The sequence below is a fragment of the Babylonia areolata genome, chromosome 26, assembly GCF_041734735.1.
Source record: "Babylonia areolata isolate BAREFJ2019XMU chromosome 26, ASM4173473v1, whole genome shotgun sequence".
Lineage (NCBI taxonomy): Eukaryota > Metazoa > Mollusca > Gastropoda > Neogastropoda > Buccinidae > Babylonia > Babylonia areolata.
In genome coordinates this window covers 29,224,857-29,244,279 of record NC_134901.1, presented here as the reverse complement: position 1 = coordinate 29,244,279, position 19,423 = coordinate 29,224,857, and the positions used below count along the sequence as shown (strand labels likewise).

The 19,423-nt window shown below is 44.9% G+C and overlaps 1 protein-coding gene across 1 annotated transcript in view; it reads left to right on the top strand.

Annotated features, from left to right (window-relative positions):
* The window catches only part of LOC143300246 (putative ATP-dependent RNA helicase DDX27), a 40,490-nt gene extending 33,463 nt beyond the window's left edge, over positions 1 to 7,027 (top strand). Inside the window, exons 17-21 of the mRNA XM_076613835.1 lie at positions 960 to 1,009; positions 2,679 to 2,802; positions 4,302 to 4,410; positions 5,902 to 5,997; positions 6,815 to 7,027. Coding sequence (XP_076469950.1) covers positions 960 to 1,009; positions 2,679 to 2,802; positions 4,302 to 4,410; positions 5,902 to 5,997; positions 6,815 to 6,821 — 386 coding nt within the window. The 3' untranslated portion in view covers positions 6,822 to 7,027. The remainder of the gene's footprint in view (positions 1 to 959; positions 1,010 to 2,678; positions 2,803 to 4,301; positions 4,411 to 5,901; positions 5,998 to 6,814) is intronic.
* The last annotated feature ends 12,396 nt before the right edge of the window (positions 7,028 to 19,423 follow it).

Sequence of the window (19,423 nt, the reverse complement as noted above, 5' to 3'; positions counted from 1 at the left end):
CCACAGGCATAGAAAAGGGTGGATGTTGTGTTTCAACCATTGTGCAAACACCACATCATAGAAAAGGGTGGATGTTGTGTTTCAACCATTGTGTAAACACCACATCATAGAAAAGGGTGGATGTTGTGTTTCAACCATTGTGTAAACACCACATCATAGAAAAGGGTGGATGTTGTGTTTCAACCATTGTGTAAACACCACATCATAGAAAAGGGTGGATGTTGTGTTTCAACCATTGTGTAAACACCGCATCATAGAAAAGGGTGGATGTTGTGTTTCAACCATTGTGTAAACCATAGGCGTAGAAAAAGGTGGATGTTGTGTTTCAACCATTGTGTAAACACCACATCATAGAAAAAGGGTGGATGTTGTGTTTCAACCATTGTGTAAACACCGCATCATAGAAAAGGGTGGATGTTGTGTTTCAACCATTGTGTAAACACCACATCATAGAAAAAGGTGGATGTTGTGTTTCAACCATTGTGCAACCACCACAGGCATAGAAAAAGGTGGATGTTGTGTTTCAACCATTGTGTAAACCATAGGCGTAGAAAAAGGTGGATGTTGTGTTACAACCATTGTGTAAACACCACAGGCATAGAAAAAGATGGATGTTGTGTTTCAGCCATTGTGCAAACACCACATCATAGAAAAAGATGGATGTTGTGTTTCAGCCATTGTGTAAACCACAGGCGTAGAAAAGGGTGAGTGGTTTGTGCTGGTGCTGGTCAGGGGGTGGATGAATACGTTGTGTGTGGGTTTATATTGGGATTGGAAGGGAAAAGGTATTTGTTGGTTAGGGGTATTGGTTAACGGGTAGACAAATAAGTTGTGTTGTTTCTATTTAGTAATTTTGGTAGGTATTTTTTGCATTGATCATACATTTTAACCGTTTAATGATCAATTTTCTTTTCTCTTTGACTTGTATTTGTATTTCAGCAGTTGGTGTTTTGTTTCAGAATCTTTACGTCTTGATAAACTGGGAAAACCGAAGAAGAAAGACCTGACTGTAAGCAGTGATTTCTGTGTGTTGTGTATGTGTGTGCTTGTGTTGTTGTTGCTCATCGATGTTACATCTGTTGACCAAGATTGATATAAAACAGGAAAAACAGTGGGGGGAGAAGGGGGGGTGGAGGAGGGGGGCTAACAGGGAAGGCAGGGTATGGGAAATGTGGTCTGTGTGAATGTGCTCAGTGTGTACATGTGTGTGTGCGCGCATGTGTGTGTGTGCATGCATGTGTGCAGGCGGGCACATGTGATTTTGCATGTGTGTGTCTGTGTGTTTTAGGGAGGAAGGTGGCAGAATGGTTAAGATGCTTATTTGCCAATACAGTGCACTGAAGAAGAAGCCATGGCATCATTAGAGTTGTCCTCTGGCAAAATTATGTTGGAGAAATCCTCTCCGATAGATACGCACAAATGTATATATTCACGCATTCAAGGCCTGACTAAGCACGCTGGGTTATGCCGCTGGTCAGGCATCTGCCTAGCGGATGTGGTGTAGCGTTTATGGATTTGTCCAAATGCAGTGACGCCTTCTTGAGAAACTGAAACTGATTTTTATTGCCTGAAGCCTCCTCTCCTTTCCCACGTATTTCTTTCTTCCCTTTTCTCTCATCCCCTCCCCCTCTTTTTTTTTATTTTGATGGGGTCTCCATCTTCCTCCCATATCATTCCATTTCTCCCACCTCAGTTTCATGTTTACCTTTCACACAGCACTTTTGCCCACAATTACCTTAACTAATCACGTCCTTTCATTTTTTCCTATTGTCTGGCACAGCAGTTGCCCCAGTGTGTCTTGAGGCGTGCATTTTGTATTGTATTGTATTGTATTGTATTTCTCTTTTTCGTCACAACAGATTTCTCTGTGTGAAAATCGAGTTGCTCTCCCCTGGGAGAGCTCGTCACTACACTGAGAGCGCCACCCATTTTTTGGGTATTTTTTCCTGCGTGCAGTTTTATTTGTTTTTCCTATTGAAGTGGATTTTTCTACAAAATTTTGCCAGGGACAACTCTTTTGTTGCCGTGGGTTCTTTTATGTGCGCTAAGTGCATGCTGCACATGGGACCTCGGTTTATCGTCTCATCCGAATGACTAACGTTGAGACCATCACTCAAGGTCTTGTGGAGGGGGAGAAAATACTGGCGACTGTGCCGGGATTTGAACCAGTGCACTCAGATTCTCTCGCTTCCTAGGCAGACGCGTTACCTCTAGGCCATCACTCCATTGTAAGTGTGTTTGATGACTGTATACATTTGCCTGGGTATTTGATGTTCTGATGACTGTATACATTTGCCTGTGTATTTGATGTTCTGATGACTGTATACATTTGCCTGTGTATTTGATGTTCTGATGACTGTATACATTTGTCTGTGTATTTGATGTTCTGATGACGATACATTTGTCTGGGTATTTGATGTTCTGATGACTGTATACATTTGCCTGGGTATTTTATGTTCCAGTGTTCTGCTGTATGCATTCTTAACATGTATGGCAAGTGATTACATCTGCCTGGGTTTGTAATTGCTCTAATGCGAGTTGCGGTGTGGAATATGTCAGCCTTTCTGTCGTCCATCCTCTTTCTCTCTCTTCCCCCTCTCTCTCCTTCCATCTCTCTATTTCTCTCTGTTTTGTGGTCATGATGTTGGTGAACGTTGATGGGAGACTGACGGTTTCAGGCGGAGGACCGTGCGCAGTTTGAGGTGAAGAAAGCGCAGATGTTGGCCAAGCGGTCCATCAAGGCATCCAAGAGGAAGGAGCGACCCAAACGCATGAGGGCCTGTAATGAGGACGATGATGATGGTGTGTGATTATTTTGCTGCAGTATGGGGTGTGTTCAGTGAATATGAATGTGTCTGCGTGCATGCGACTGAAGCCTAACTGAATGACATAGGAAACAAATGATGAGCGCCTAAAGGCAATTATTAGTCGCCTCTACCCTGGAAGTTAGCCTGCTGCACAAATGACTCTGTGTTCATAAAGCACTTAGAGTTTGGTCTCTTACTGGGGATAGGTACTAATAGCTATGTGAGTATCAATGATAACAACAATAATCAGTTGTGCTGTTTGTGTATGTGTTTAGAGTGCCCTTACTGTGGGCATTTTCAAACATAATGAGTCAGGCTGGACAGGACAGAACACACACACACACACACACACACACACACACACACACACACACACACACACACACACTCACCTTTACACACACACACACACACACACACACACATAAACACACACACACACACACACTCACCTTTACACACACACGCACACATGCACACACACGCTCACCTTTACACACACACGCACACATGCACACACACGCTCACCTTTACACACACACGCGCACGCACATTAACACACACATATACACACATGCACACATGCTTGCACACACACACATGCACACAAGCACACACACACATACATGTGTGTGCACACGCATGCATGCTCACACATACATACCCCACCAAGTGGAGATGGGGATTCATGTGATTCATGTGATCAAATGTTAGCAGGGTAAGTGCAACAAATGACGCTTTTAAATAATGATCGTGGAGAAGTTTAATGTCTGTAGTTTGCTCTTGAAGCTTTAGTTTCTGTCATTTTTATACATGATATCTATAGCTCTCTGGGTCAACTTACCCAGGTGGAATGAGCCGTGTATACTGCTGCATATTTTCCCTGCTACTGGTTTCCTGCGGATTCTAAGATACTGATGTTGTCAGAGCATGGATTGCAAATTTTTTTTAAAATGTTAACAACATATGGACTGTTCTTGGATTAAGCTTACCAGTTACAGATCCCAACAATGTTCACACTGTTTGGACCAGTCATCTTTGAACAGATTGATGCGTCACATGGCAGGTGCAGCTACAGATCCCAACAATGTTCACACTGTTTGGACCAGTCATCTTTGAACAGATTGATGCGTCACATGACAGGTGCAGCTACAGATCCCAACAATGTTCACACTGTTTGGACCAGTCATCTTTGAACAGATTGATGCGTCACATGACAGGTGCAGCTACAGATCCCAACAATGTTCACACTGTTTGGACCAGTCATCTTTGAACAGATTGATGCGTCACATGACAGGTGCAGCTACAGATCCCAACAATGTTCACATTGTTTGGACCAGTCATCTTTGAACAGATTGATGCGTCACATGACAGGTGCAGCTACAGATCCCAACAATGTTCACACTGTTTGGACCAGTCATCTTTGAACAGATTGATGCGTCACATGACAGGTGCTGCTGTGTTGTGAATGAAACAGTGTTTTTGTCGTTACAGGCCCCCCGTCAAAGAAACAGAAACGTCAGAAAAAGAAAAAGAAGCGAGCGACGTTTTCCGACGAACTTACACGAACAGACCAGAAGTCCGTCAGGCAGTTCAGATCTGAGTATGTATAGCTGTGTGTGTGAGGGAGTGTGTGTGTGTGGGGGGGGGGAGGTGGAGGGAGGGGATTTGGAGGGGTGTGTATGTGGGTGTATGTATATGTGGGTGTGTATGTGGGTGGGATTGTGTGTGTGTATGTGGATGTGGGGATGTATGTGGGTGGGATTGTGGGGGTGTATGAGTGTGCGAGTGCATGTATGTGGGTGGGTGGGTGTGTATATGGGTATATGTGTATGTGTGTATATGTGTGTGGGTGTATGTGTGTATATATGTGTGTGGGTGTATGTGTGTATATATGTGTGTGGATGTATGAGGGTGTGTGTATGGGTGGTTGGGTGTGGTTATGGGTTAGGAAGGAAACACTGGTCCTGATTCTGTCGGTGTCATTTATGAGAAATTGCTGCATTCCCGGACATTACAGCACAGCACAGCACACCTCTCCACAACACAACACAACACACCACACCACACCACACCACATTACACTACACCGCACCATACCACAGTTCAGGACACCACACCACACTACTCTACAGCCCAGCACAGCACAACACACCACACCACAACACACCACTCTACAGCACAGCACAGCACAACACACCACACCACACCAACCACTCTACAGCCCAGCACAGCACAACACACCACACCACACCAACCACTCTACAGCCCAGCACAGCACAACACACCACACCACACCAACCACTCTACAGCCCAGCACAGCACAACACACCACACCACACCAACCACTCTACAGCACAGCACAGCACAACACACCACACCACACCAACCACTCTACAGCCCAGCACAGCACAACACACCACACCACACCAACCACTCTACAGCCCAGCACAGCACAACACACCACACCACACCAACCACTCTACAGCACAGCACAGCACAACACACTACACCACAACACACCACTCTACAGCACAGCACAGCACACTACACCACATCACACCACTCTACAGCACAGCACAGCACAGCACAACACACTACACCACATCACACCACTCTACAGCACAGCACAGCACAGCACAACACACTACACATCACACAACTCTACAGCACAGCACAGCACAACACACTACACCACAACACACCACTCTACAGCACAGCACAGCACAACACACCACACCACACCAACCACTCTACAGCACAGCACAGCACAACACACTACACAACACACCACTCTACAGCACAGCACAGCACAACACACTACACCACATCACACCACTCTACAGCACAGCACAGCACAACACACTACACCACAACACACCACTCTACAGCACAGCACAGCACACAGAGCGCACCACACCACAGCACACAGCACAGCACACTAATGCACAACAGCACAGCATAGCACTCTACAGCACAGCACAGTACAGCACAGCACAGCACACTACTGCACAACAGCACAGTACAGCACAGCACAGTACTCCACAGCACAACACAACACAACACAACACAACACTTGACCTTTTCTGTCCAGGTCGAACAAGCACCAGATGACGGAGAGGGGAAAGCAGAGGGGGAAAAAGCCGATGGGGAAGAAAGGCAGCAAGCCAGGAAAGACACGCACAAACAGGTAACAAAGGCGTTGGAGGAGAGGGGGTGGAATGGAGGGGGTGGAGGAAGCACTTTCATTGTTGACTTGATTTATTGACCATTTATATAGAACGGAAACAAACAGCAACAAAAGTAAATGCCCCCTCAGTTTTTGTACACTTCCATGTGTGTTGGAGGGGAAGGGGGGGGGGAGGGGGCAATGCTCTGTGGTTGTTTATGTACACTTGTGTTTTCTTTATTATTTTTGTTTTCTGGTTTCCAAAATTTTTATTCATTCACTTTTTTTTTTTTTACAGTGTATGAAAACATAATGCCAGACAGTACAGATACAAAGCATCAGATTGGAATAATGAATTGAAAAGAAAAAGAAGAAGAAAGATGTACGACATACATAGGCAATATACTGTAGAATTGTTTGTCACTGCCCAACATGTGCACTTTGTGTGGCGTGTCAGAAAATATTATAAACTTCAAAGGGCACAAGGAAATAAAGCGCTATGATTTATCATTGTGGCAGTACCCACCATCATTGTAAGCACTGTTGGCCTTTTCTGTTTTTGTTTTCGTTTTTCCTCTTCCTGCTGTCCTTCATTGTTGTAAGTGTAATGAGAATGATGGCACGTTTGTTTGTTTGCAGAATTTCTGTCATTGTGGTGAACTGTTTAACAAGAATGCTTGCTTAATTAATTGTTTGTTTGCAGAATTTCTAATGAAGTGTTTATTTGCAGAATTTCTTTCAGTTTAACAAGAATGATGGCACATGTGTCTGTATGTAGAATTTCCTTCATTGTGGAGAACTGTTTAACAACACGATGGCATATGTTGTCTGTTTGCAGAAGGTGATACCAAGCAGAGAAGAGAAACGACAGAAGAACTTAGTGCAGTGCAGCAACTTCTGACACTGTCTCTTCTCCCTGCAGAGACACAGACTGACATGTGTTGGTGCTGTGACCGTGTGTGTTCTGTGTCAGCTGGTGGTGACGCAGTGTGTACTTCACTACATGGGATGTGTAATAAATCTGACAACCAGGAACTGGTGGAAATAATTAGTGAACAGTTTGGTTGTGTGAGTGTTGTCCTTTATCAGAGTGTGTCTGAGCATGTGTGTGTTCATATGCAAGTGAGTGCGCATGTGTATGTGTGTGCATGCTTGTGTGCTTGTGCATGTGTGTGTGTGTGCGCGCTTATGCATGTATAACTATCTGTGCAACTGTGTGTGTGTGTGACCATATGTGTGTATAAAAAAGACTGTAAGAAAAAGAGTGGGATGTTGCAGCAGAAGCACCTGAATGTTGCAGTCATGTAGCGTCTGTAGGCTTGTCCTCTGCAGATAATCCCCTCATTTGCAAAACTGCATTTAACATCTCACCTAAAAAATTTAAAAAAATTAAAAAAGTCAAGCACCCCCAAAGCGCGTTGGGTTACGCTGCTGGTCAGGCCTCTGCTTAGCAGATGTGGTGTAGCGTGTATGGATTTGTCCATGACACCACCTTGATGAACTGAACTGAACTGAATGTCCCCCCAAAGTCCATTTACCAAAAACATCATGTTCTCCCAGTCATGTGCACCCAGTGGTCTGCCTGGACCTGTGTGACACTCAGGTCTCCTGCACAGTCAGGGAAGTCTGGGAAAGGTTTGGAAAATTGAAAGAACCATTTCCAGGGCCAGAAAAGTTATGGAAAAACTGAAAGAACCATTTCCAAGGGCTGGAAAAGTTATGGAAAAACTGAAAGAACCATTTCCAAGGGCTGGAAAAGTTATAGAAAAATATGTTTTGTCCTTCTGGATCTGGAAAACCCTTCACCATTACCATCACACAAAGACCTTAATGTGTTTGAAAAATAAATCACCAAAAGTAGTGAAAATTCACCATTCATGACAGGATATCTGCTGATCTTTTTTTTTCATTATATTTTTCTATTCAGATTGGTTTTATTTTTGGTGAGGGAAACATTCAGTCTGATCTGGCAGTGGTTGGAAAAAATACAAAGTTTTGTTTAGTCACATCTCTGAGAAACATGGACATTGCAGCCGAGCCAAGGAGCAGGATTAATGTGACATTGGCACCAAAAAGAGTTAAGTCTGGATTGGAAGGAGTCGGCCAGGACTCCACAGCTGATTACTGTGACTGTCACCAATGACAAGGTGAGGTAACCAGCACAAAGGGATCTAGACGGGGATTACAGATCCTTGGTTGTGCGGTCACCAACCTCATTCAGCCTTGCATCAGGAGGAGCTTAATCCTGTGGCCCGACCATGTCGAAATTCCTTTGCTGACGTTTTCTTTTAGACAGGAGTGTTCTAAACATTGGCTCAGCCATGTATAAGCCCTTATGAAACTCATTTCAACTTTGAACTCCCACACACTACTTTAGCCTCGTTGATTTTCAAAGAGTGTTATTTTGGGGTTTTTTAAAAAAAAAATGTGGAGTGGTGGCCTTGCAGTAATGTGTCTGCCTAGGACGCGAGAGAATCTGAGTATTTTGGTTGGAATCCCGCACTCACCAGTATTTTCTCCCCATCAACTAGACCTTGAATAGGTGGTCTGGACACTAGTCATTTGGATGAGATGATAAAGCGATGTTCCATGTGCGGTGTTTACTTAGCGCATGTTAAAGAACCCACGGCAACAAAACACTTGTGTTTTCTCCTGGCTTCCTGTTCTGTCCTGTTAACGCCATCTTATGGCCTTGTCCCTTTGTCTGCTACGTGTCTGGCTGTGTGTCAAGCATTACCAGGCACACTGTCACCAGCACCCACTTCCGGTTTCGATTTGACCGTATAGACCTTCAGGGGAGATAACTCTAACAGCGGCACCAAATGGAGATAACTCCATAATCACCATGGCAACGGATTTTGACCAATCAGATCATTGCTCCGTGTGGCAGGTATCTGAAAACACTGTGGTACAATAAATTTTAACCCAGAGTCATTTAGTTAATTGAAATATCACAAGTTGGATGTAAGATGTAACATCAGTGAGAAGATAGACACCATACCTGTCTGATATAACCTGGTAACAGCTGTAACACTGCTGCACCTCATAGACATCATACCTGTCTGGTGTAACCTGGTAACAGCTGTAACACTGCTGCACCTCATAGACATCATACCTGTGCGATGTTACCTGGTAACAGCTGTAACACTGCTGCACCTCATAAACATCATACCTGTGCGATGTTACCTGGTAACAGCTGTAACACTGCTGCACCCCATAGACACCATACCTGTCTGATGTTACCTGGTAACAGCTGTAACACTGCTGCACCTTATAGACACCATACCTGTCTGATGTAACCTGGTAACAGCTGTAACACTGCTGCACCTCACAGACACCATACCTGTGCGATGTTACCTGGTAACAGCTGTAACACTGCTGCACCTCATAGACACCATACCTGTCTGATGTTACCTGGTAACAGCTGTAACACTGCTGCACCTCATAGACACCATACCTGTCTGATGTTACCTGGTAACAGCTGTAACACTGCTGCACCTCATAGACACCATACCTGTCTGATGTAACCTGGTAACAGCTGTAACATTGCTGCACCTCACAGACACCATACCTGTCTGATGTAACCTGGTAACAGCTGTAACACTGCTGCACCTCACAGACACCATACCTGTGCGATGTTACCTGGTAACAGCTGTAACACTGCTGCACCTCATAGACATCATACCTGTCTGGTGTAACATGGTAACAGCTGTAACACTGCTGCACCTCATAGACATCATACCTGTGTGATGTTATCTGGTAACAGCTGTAACACTGCTGCACCTCATAAACATCATACCTGTGCGATGTTACCTGGTAACAGCTGTAACACTGCTGCACCCCATAGACACCATACCTGTCTGATGTAACCTGGTAACAGCTGTAACACTGCTGCACCTTATAGACACCATACCTGTGCGATGTTACCTGGTAACAGCTGTAACACTGCTGCACCTCATAGACACCATACCTGTCTGATGTAACCTGGTAACAGCTGTAACACTGCTGCACCTCACAGACACCATACCTGTGCGATGTTACCTGGTAACAGCTGTAACACTGCTGCACCTCATAGACACCATACCTGTCTGATGTTACCTGGTAACAGCTGTAACACTGCTGCACCTCACAGACACCATACCTGTCTCATGTAACCTGGTAACAGCTGTAACACTGCTGCACCTCATGGACACCATACCTGTCTGATGTTACCTGGTAACAGCTGTAACACTGCTGCGCCCATTGACACCATACCTGTCTGATGTAACCTGGTAACAGCTGTAACACTGCTGCACCTCACAGACACCATACCTGTGCGATGTTACCTGGTAACAGCTGTAACACTGCTGCACCTCATGGACACCATACCTGTCTGATGTTACCTGGTAACAGCTGTAACACTGCTGCACCTCATAGACACCATACCTGCCTAGTGTTACCTGGTAACAGCTGTAACACTGCTGCACCTCATAGACACCATACCTGCCTAGTGTTACCTGGTAACAGCTGTAACACTGCTGCACCTCATGGACACCATACCTGTCTGATGTTACCTGGTAACAGCTGTAACACTGCTGCACCTCATGGACACCATACCTGTCTGATGTTACCTGGTAACAGCTGTAACACTGCTGCACCTCATAGACACCATACCTGTCTGATGTTACCTGGTAACAGCTGTAACACTGCTGCACCTCACAGACACCATACCTGTCTGATGTAACCTGGTAACAGCTGTAACACTGCTGCACCTCACAGACACCATACCTGTGCGATGTTACCTGGTAACAGCTGTAACACTGCTGCACCCCATAGACACCATACCTGTCTGATGTAACCTGGTAACAGCTGTAACACTGCTGCACCCCATAGACACCATACCTGTCTCATGTTACCTGGTAACAGCCTTAATACTGCTGCACCCCACAGACACCATACCTGTCTGATGTAACCTGGTAACAGCTGTAACACTGCTGCACCCCATAGACACGATACCTGTCTCATGTTACCTGGTAACAGCTGTAACACTGCTGCACCTCACAGACACCATACCTGTCTCATGTAACCTGGTAACAGCTGTAACACTGCTGCACCTCACAGACACCATACCTGTCTGATGTAACCTGGTAACAGCTGTAACACTGCTGCACCTCATGGACACCATACCTGTCTGATGTTACCTGGTAACAGCTGTAACACTGCTGCACCTCACAGACACCATACCTGTCTGATGTAACCTGGTAACAGCTGTAACACTGCTGCACCTCACAGACACCATACCTGTCTGATGTAACCTGGTAACAGCTGTAACACTGCTGCACCCCATAGACACCATACCTGCCTAGTGTTACCTGGTAACAGCTGTAACACTGCTGCACCTCACAGACACCATACCTGTCTGATGTAACCTGGTAACAGCTGTAACACTGCTGCACCTCACAGACACCATACCTGTCTGATGTAACCTGGTAACAGCTGTAACACTGCTGCACCCCATAGACACCATACCTGCCTAGTGTTACCTGGTAACAGCTGTAACACTGCTGCACCTCACAGACACCATACCTGTCTGATGTAACCTGGTAACAGCTGTAACACTGCTGCACCTCACAGACACCATACCTGTCTGATGTAACCTGGTAACAGCTGTAACACTGCTGCACCCCATAGACACCATACCTGCCTAGTGTTACCTGGTAACAGCTGTAACACTGCTGCACCCCATGGACACCATACCTGTCTGATGTTACCTGGTAACAGCTGTAACACTGCTGCACCTCACAGACACCATACCTGTCTCATGTAACCTGGTAACAGCTGTAACACTGCTGCACCCCATAGACACCATACCTGCCTAGTGTTACCTGGTAACAGCTGTAACACTGCTGCCCCCATTGACTGCACCACGTTTCCGCCGCTCCACTCCGCTGGTGTCATGCTTCACTGACTCTCTCTCCCCATTGTCCGTTTTCTCTTTCTCTGCCTTCTCTGTCTCTGTTTCTCACTGTCCTATCTGTGTGTGTGTGTGTGTGTGTGTGTGTGTGTGTGTGTGTGTGTGTGTGTGTGTGTGTGTGTGTGTGTGTGTGTGTGTGTGTGTGTGTGTGTGCGCGCGCGCGCTTGTGTGTGTGCTTGTGTGTTTGTGTTCTTGAACAAAAACGTTCTGAGGTCTGTCCGACTATCTCAGTCCGTACCCCCACCACCTCCCCCAACTCTCTCTCTCTGTCTTTCTGTCCCTCCCTCTCTCTCAGATTCGGACATTCTCTGCCAGTACGGGCGCGCGTGCTGTGTTTTTTCTTCTGATTGTGGATGCATGCTCTGTGAGAGCGTGTGCGCGCTTATATCCACACACACACACACACACACACACACACACACACACACACACACACACACACACACACACACACACAGCGAGAGAGAGAGAGAGAGAGAGGAGAATAGATAAATACACACACTCTCTCTGTCTTACCCCCCCCCCCCCCACCCCCACCCCTCCCGTCCCCCACTCCCCATACTAGCACGCCTACATTCTTTGTGATTCTCTCTCTCTCTCTCTCTCTCTCTCTCTCTCTCTCTCTCTCTCCCTGACCCCAGCTACACCAATACCTAACATGCCACACCTAACTGGCACAGTCAATATTATGCCGGAGTACCGTTTCCGCCGGTAATCGGCTGTGGGTGCTGACAGTGCCAGGGACCAGTGACCGCGGGCTGGATTATCCTGCCCCCAACCTACGTCACTGGGGGGTTAATCCCAACGTCTCCGCTGACGTGAGCACGGTCAGCGGCGGCCAGGACTGTGTCCGACTGATGTGATAAGAGGTGAACGGTTTGGTTGGACGAGGTGCCCGGTTTCTTGGCGACGTTCATGTGGTGCGGTAGCTTGGCTACATTGTTGTGTAGCGTTCCGAGGTTACGCCGTCTTCCACAGTTGCTGTTGTTGTTGTTGTTGTTCTCTTCCAGAGACATTCTATGGCATTTTGGCTTTACGTACATTTAAATTTATTTTAATTTACTAAATAAGCGTCCTCCGTCTTCCCCCAACTTACCATTCAGCTTCTTCCCTACCCTGTAAAAAATAACACGACGGGCGCAATAGCGTCAGTTGGGCTTTCAACCTGAGTGTCTCGGGTTCGAATCTCAATCGGTAACGGCGCCTGGTGGGGAAAGGGCGGAGATCTTTCCGATCTCCCAGGTCAACACGTGTGCAGACTTGCTAGTGCCTGAACCCCCTTCGTGTGTATATGCACAAAGATCAAATACGCATGTTAAAGATCCTGTAATCCATCAGCGTCAGTGTTTGGTGGTTCAGTTATGGAAACAATGACATACCCAGCATGCACACCCCAAAAACGGAGTATGGCTGCCTACGTAGCGGGGCATATAAACAAAATGATCATACACGTAAAATGTTACATGTTTGTGAGTATATGTGTGCGTGATTGAAACCTGATTGAATGTCACAGGAAACGAATGATGAATGCCCAATGGCAGCCGTCAGTCGGCTCTACCCAGGTAGGCAGCCTGCTCTGCAAATGCTTCCTTGTTTGTAACGCGCTTAGAGCTTGGTCTTCGGCCGAGGATATCCATATCACCATCATTATCATAATACTGAAATGTAAAAATTAACACTGACACAAAATGTCAAGAATCACCAGTATACCTATGTATGACGGGGCATTGAACAAACTTCCTCCCCCTCTTCTAAAGAGCCATCAATACAATTCCCTTGCAGTAACGGTGCAATGAACTGACAACAAAATATCAAACATCATGAAAACAAGTTCACACTGAACCATGATTTGATTTTTTTCTTCTTAACGGTTTACTGGTTTCAGGCAGCACACACACTATAGCAATATTTTTCTTGATTTTTCTTCTATTGTGCACTGTCCGAAAGCTACCTGGCTACACAAGACAAGACAAGACAAGACAAGACAAGATGAGATATGTATAATTTCATGAAACATCGTAGGGATACACGCAAAAGAAGGCTGGATAGTTCATGTAACTGATGGAGAATACGAAACACATTTGACATTGTGCCCACAGTCAGTTACAATGACCAAACCAGTTGCTCGGTAAACATAACATAATTGGAGGAAGTAAACAGGAAGAAAATTAACAAAACAAACAACAACAACAAACAAACAAATTATGTACAGCACCAACACTGCATACATTCCAGAAAAAAATTATCCCAAACGCAAATAGGACGAACCCACAGGAAGAACTTGTAAACATGTCGTAACAGATGCACAGTTTATCGTGATGAGTCAGGATGCATTATAATTCATTTTAATTTTTCATGAAAACGATTAAATGGGTCAATAAACATTTGGTGGTGGTGTTTTTTGTGTGTGTGTTTTTTTTTGTTTTTTTTGTTTTTTTGTTTTTGTTTGGTTTTGTTGTTGTTGTTTTGTTTTGTTTGTTTGTTTGTTTGTTTTGTTTTGTTTTTGTTTTTTTTTTCTTGTAAACAATGAACGGGATTTCAAAATTTGAATTTTTGCCTCAGCAATGTTGCTCTTTGCAATATTGTGCGCTGTTTTTAGGCTGTTATGTCACACAGTTACAGGGTGTTGTTGTTGTTGTTTTTTACAGAATGTAATAGAATAGAATGTCTTTATCACCAAGTGTACCGGGGTCACAAGGAATCTTGAGAGGGATAGTACATAACAAGGTACGAACATAAATCGAAAATCATACACAAACACAGATACAGTAAAAATCAGGATACGTACAAGTGCATATCAATATAAAAATTTATGCATACTCACACACACACACACACACACACACACACACACACACACACACACACACACACACACACACAAACATGCACGCACGCACACACTATGACACACACACTCTCTCTCTCTCTCTCTCTCTCTCTCCTCACACACACACACACACACACACACACACACACACGTTTGAACAGAAGCCACATATTACATGTGGATGGGGATGATGACTAGATCTTTAGGTAAATGGTTGTTGATTGCACAATTCTATCTATCATACTGGATTTGTTCGAGAGACAGGCCACTGACTGCTTTGGGGGAAAAGCTATTAGCGAAGCGATTGGTTTTCGTCCTTATACTTCTGCACCGTCGACCAGAGGGGAGCATCCAAAAGCTGGATGTGATTCGTCCTGGCTGATTGATTTTGCTTTTCTGAGTAACCGCTTATATATATGTCTTCTAGAGAAGGTAGATCAGCCCCGGTGAAATGTGACGTTCACACTGCAGAGACCAGGAGTTGTCCTGCCACAACGATGTTTCTTGACCCGGCACTTTGACTCCAGTTGCTGCCCCCCACTGACTTGGTGGGTCAGTCAGTCACTGAGGAAATTCAAGAGACTGCCAGTTAGATATTTCTACATATCTAATTATCCGCACTAACACTGCCATCATCCTCATCATCGTTCATCATCAATTTGGGGGAAAATCTCAGATTGTCACCTTTCATGCCCTGCCCTCATGGTGACCTTAGTTTCGATCTGTCTTCAGTGTGTCATGGGAAGAAGGTAGTTTAGAATGGTTAAGACGCTTATCTGTCAATACAGTGTCCCTGAGGGTCTGGCTTCAGTTCCCGCTCTCACCCTTTCTCCCAAGTGTGACTGGAACATCAAACTGAGCGTCTAGTCATTGGGATGGGACGATGAACTTAGGTCCTGTGTGCGGCACGCACTTGGCGCACTGAAATTGAACCCACGGCATCTGATAGATACACTAATGTATACACATGCACTCAAGGCCTGACAGACAGAATGGCAAACACACACATACACACAAACACGTGCGCGCGCTCTCACGGCCTCGGGACTTAAGCTGTGTAGCTTTAAGTAATAATATACAATATGATATGACGTGTCAGGCAGCTCAAAGACCAAGTGAGGCGAGCCAAAGCCAGGGCACATGATATGAGGTGGTCAGGGTTGCTGACATGTAGGTAGGTATAGGCACACAGGCGTCCATTGTTAGACGAGAGCTCTCTGAAGGCTTTAGGCCTACTGAGTTCGCAACAGCTTTCGCATACATGGACCGTGAAGTCTCAATGAGCTCAGTGCCTTAGCCAAAACTGCCAGTGGTCGGAGTCATAGATTAGTGGGTTGTGTGGCAATCCAATTTGTTCAAGTAGGGCTTATGCCTGGTGCTGCATTGCTGAATGAGCACTGAAATAATAATAGGTTCTATTGAGTGCTGCTGATGCATGCCTGTCCTCATACTTATTGGTGCTGTACATGTGTACTCACACACACGCACGCACGCACACACACACACACACACACACACACACACACACGACACACACACACACACACACACACACACACACACACACGTTCGCACGCAGGCACTGGCACATATATAGTGCCGGCCGGGGACGCATAACGACTGTGTGACTAGTGACTCGAGACACTAAGGTAGATTTTCACCGCAGGATCAAGATTTTCTATCTTGCTGGGCAAATATTTGTCTCCACATAAAGCCGTGAAAAAAACAACAAAAAAAACCCCACACCACCACATTGGCCTAATTCTCTGTGTGGATCTCTCCACACTGTCACACACACACACCCACTCCCTTCTCCACCCCTTCCAACCTCTCTAATCCCCCCCCTCACCACTTCACCCGAGATAAGTAAGCCCTTGATATCAAACAAACTCTTCAAGAGTTTGGCAGTTAACACATACACACACGCACACACGCACGCACGCACGTACACACACACACACACACACAATATTGTTTTTTGTTTTTTTCGAATATTCGTGCCAGAGGCACACCGCCGGGGCAGCGCGATGATAAGAAGCTAGCTAATTTTGATTCAACGAATGGGAAACGGCTTACAGCCAATAATCTGGGAGAGGAACGAAAGGCTTGGTAAATGAATGGGACACAGCAAAAAGGGGGGTGGAGGGGGGGGGATCTGTACCCTGCAGAACTATCGTAACTCCCGTCTCTTCCAGATTATCACGCACACACACACACACACACACACACACACACACACACACACACACACACACAGAGGTGACATGGGTTCAAACGAATAAAAACAAATCGTAACCATTCTGAAGGGGGGGGAAAAAGGCAAAACAAACAAATAGATAAAAACCCACAGCGCAGCAGAATACAGAATGATTATATTTTCACTTATATACTCAACCAATGTAAATTGTTCTTGTAGCAGTGCGGTGCAACATAGCATAGTATAGTACAGTATAGTATGGTACGGGAGCGCCATGGCCGAACTGCTAGGCGTTGGACTTCTGATCCAGTGTCCACCAGCGATCAGGGTTCGAGGCCCTGTTTCGGCATGGTGCTGTGTCTTTGGGAAAGGCACTTTACTCCGATCTTCCTCACTCCACCCGGGTGTGAATGGGCACCTGACTTCATTCTTCTTGGGAAGGTTAAAACGGCCCGACAGAAAGAAAGGGTTGGGCCCCTTCTTGTTGTGCTGAGCCCTGGACACAGTAGAGTTGAATTCACTGCCTCGATGGCCGTAACTTGAAATGCTGTGGAACCTTCAGGGAAAGTGAGGGGCGGGATAGGATGGGTTAGGATAGGTAGTAGGATAGTATAGGATGGTTTGACGTGGCGTGCTGTCGTATAGTGTCGCACAGTACAGTACAGTACAGCACAGGACAACACAGTACAACACAACACAGCACAATACACGGTACAACACAGCAAAGCACAACACCGCACAACACAGAGCGGCACAGTTCAACGCGGCACCTGACAGCACAAGACAGCACAGCTCAGCACAGCACAGTAATTCAAAGCACTGCACAGCACAGCACCGAACAGCTCAGCACAGCTGTATATTGTCGTCACAATGTTCCGTCTATGAGTGGAAGTTCTCCAGGGAAAACCTTGCAAACAACCCATTGTTTCTTTTGAACTTGATTATGCCCCTTGCAACGTCTGTTTCAAAATAGTCTATGGCTTCTGTTTTGTTGGCTTTCAACACACACACACACACACACACACACACACACACACACACACACACACACACACACACACACACACATAAACTCAATCTGTATTGTGAAAACTGGGATCTAAAAATTAACATAGATAAAACTAAAGTAATAGTTTTCACACACACCGATCCCAAAGTGCCTGTTATTTTCACAATAGGCAATGATATAATCCAGACAACTGATCAATACAAGTACTTGGGTATATTATTTCACAAAACTGGAACGTTCTCATTTGCCCAAGAGCACCTAGCCAAACAGGCATTAAAAGCAGCACACTCCCTCCGACGAATCGTTAAAAAGCAAGATATTCGTTTGGATATTGTACTGCAGCTTTTTGATTCACTTGTTTTACCTATATTATCATATGGATCCGATATTTGGTTCCCATGGGCTGAAACAAAAACTACCAATTCATTCAATACAGGAATGACAGATTTCTTTAGAAATTGTATTTCTTCGAAACATTCACATGAACAAATGCATATAAAATTTTGCAAACTGCTTCTAGGGGTACATTCTAAAACAATGAATCTGCCAACTCTAGCCGAACTGGGCAGATTTCCAGTTGGAATTCATATTGCTTGCAGAGTTCTTGACCACTGGACTCATATTCTGGATGCACATAATGATAGCCATATCAAAAAGGTCTATATGTCGATGATGAACCAACCAGACACAATTGAAAATCCATGGATACAATTTGTAAAGAATATTCTTCACAATGTAGGATTAGGTCATGTTTGGAATAATCAGTCGACATTTAGTAACAGCAGGCTTAAATTTACATTACGCCAACAACTAAGAAATAGATATGTACAATTCTGGAAACAGAGAAAAACTGAATACAGTAGATTAGATTTCTACAACAAAATTAAAAGAAACGATTATCAAATTGAGAATTATCTAACTGATAAAATCGATCCTGCTCACAAACAAGCTCTTTGTCAACTCAGAATAAGCGCACATTATTTAAACATCGAACGAGGAAGATATGCAAACATTCCCAGAGAAGAGAGGTTATGTGCTATATGTGAAGTTGTTGAAGATGAATTGCATTTCTTAGATTCGTGTATCTTATTTCATAATTTGCGAAGCCATCTAATCACTACTATACAGCAGTATGATCATCAATCAAATGTGATCTCTAGAAAAATACAAAACAATATACTAAAACCAAGTGATTTATTCACCTGCGATGACTGTCAAAAAACACTTGCCAACTATGTATTTCAGTGCATGCGTATTAGATGACCGTTTATTTCTTTGTTCCCTTTGTTCTTTGTTGTGTCTATTAATCCTTCGGGATTTTATGACAATAAATGAAGTCAAGTCAAGTCAAGTCAAGTCAAGTCACACACACACACACACACACACACACACACACACACACACACACACACACACACACACACACATGAGCAAACGAAAAATCCACGCACGGCAGAT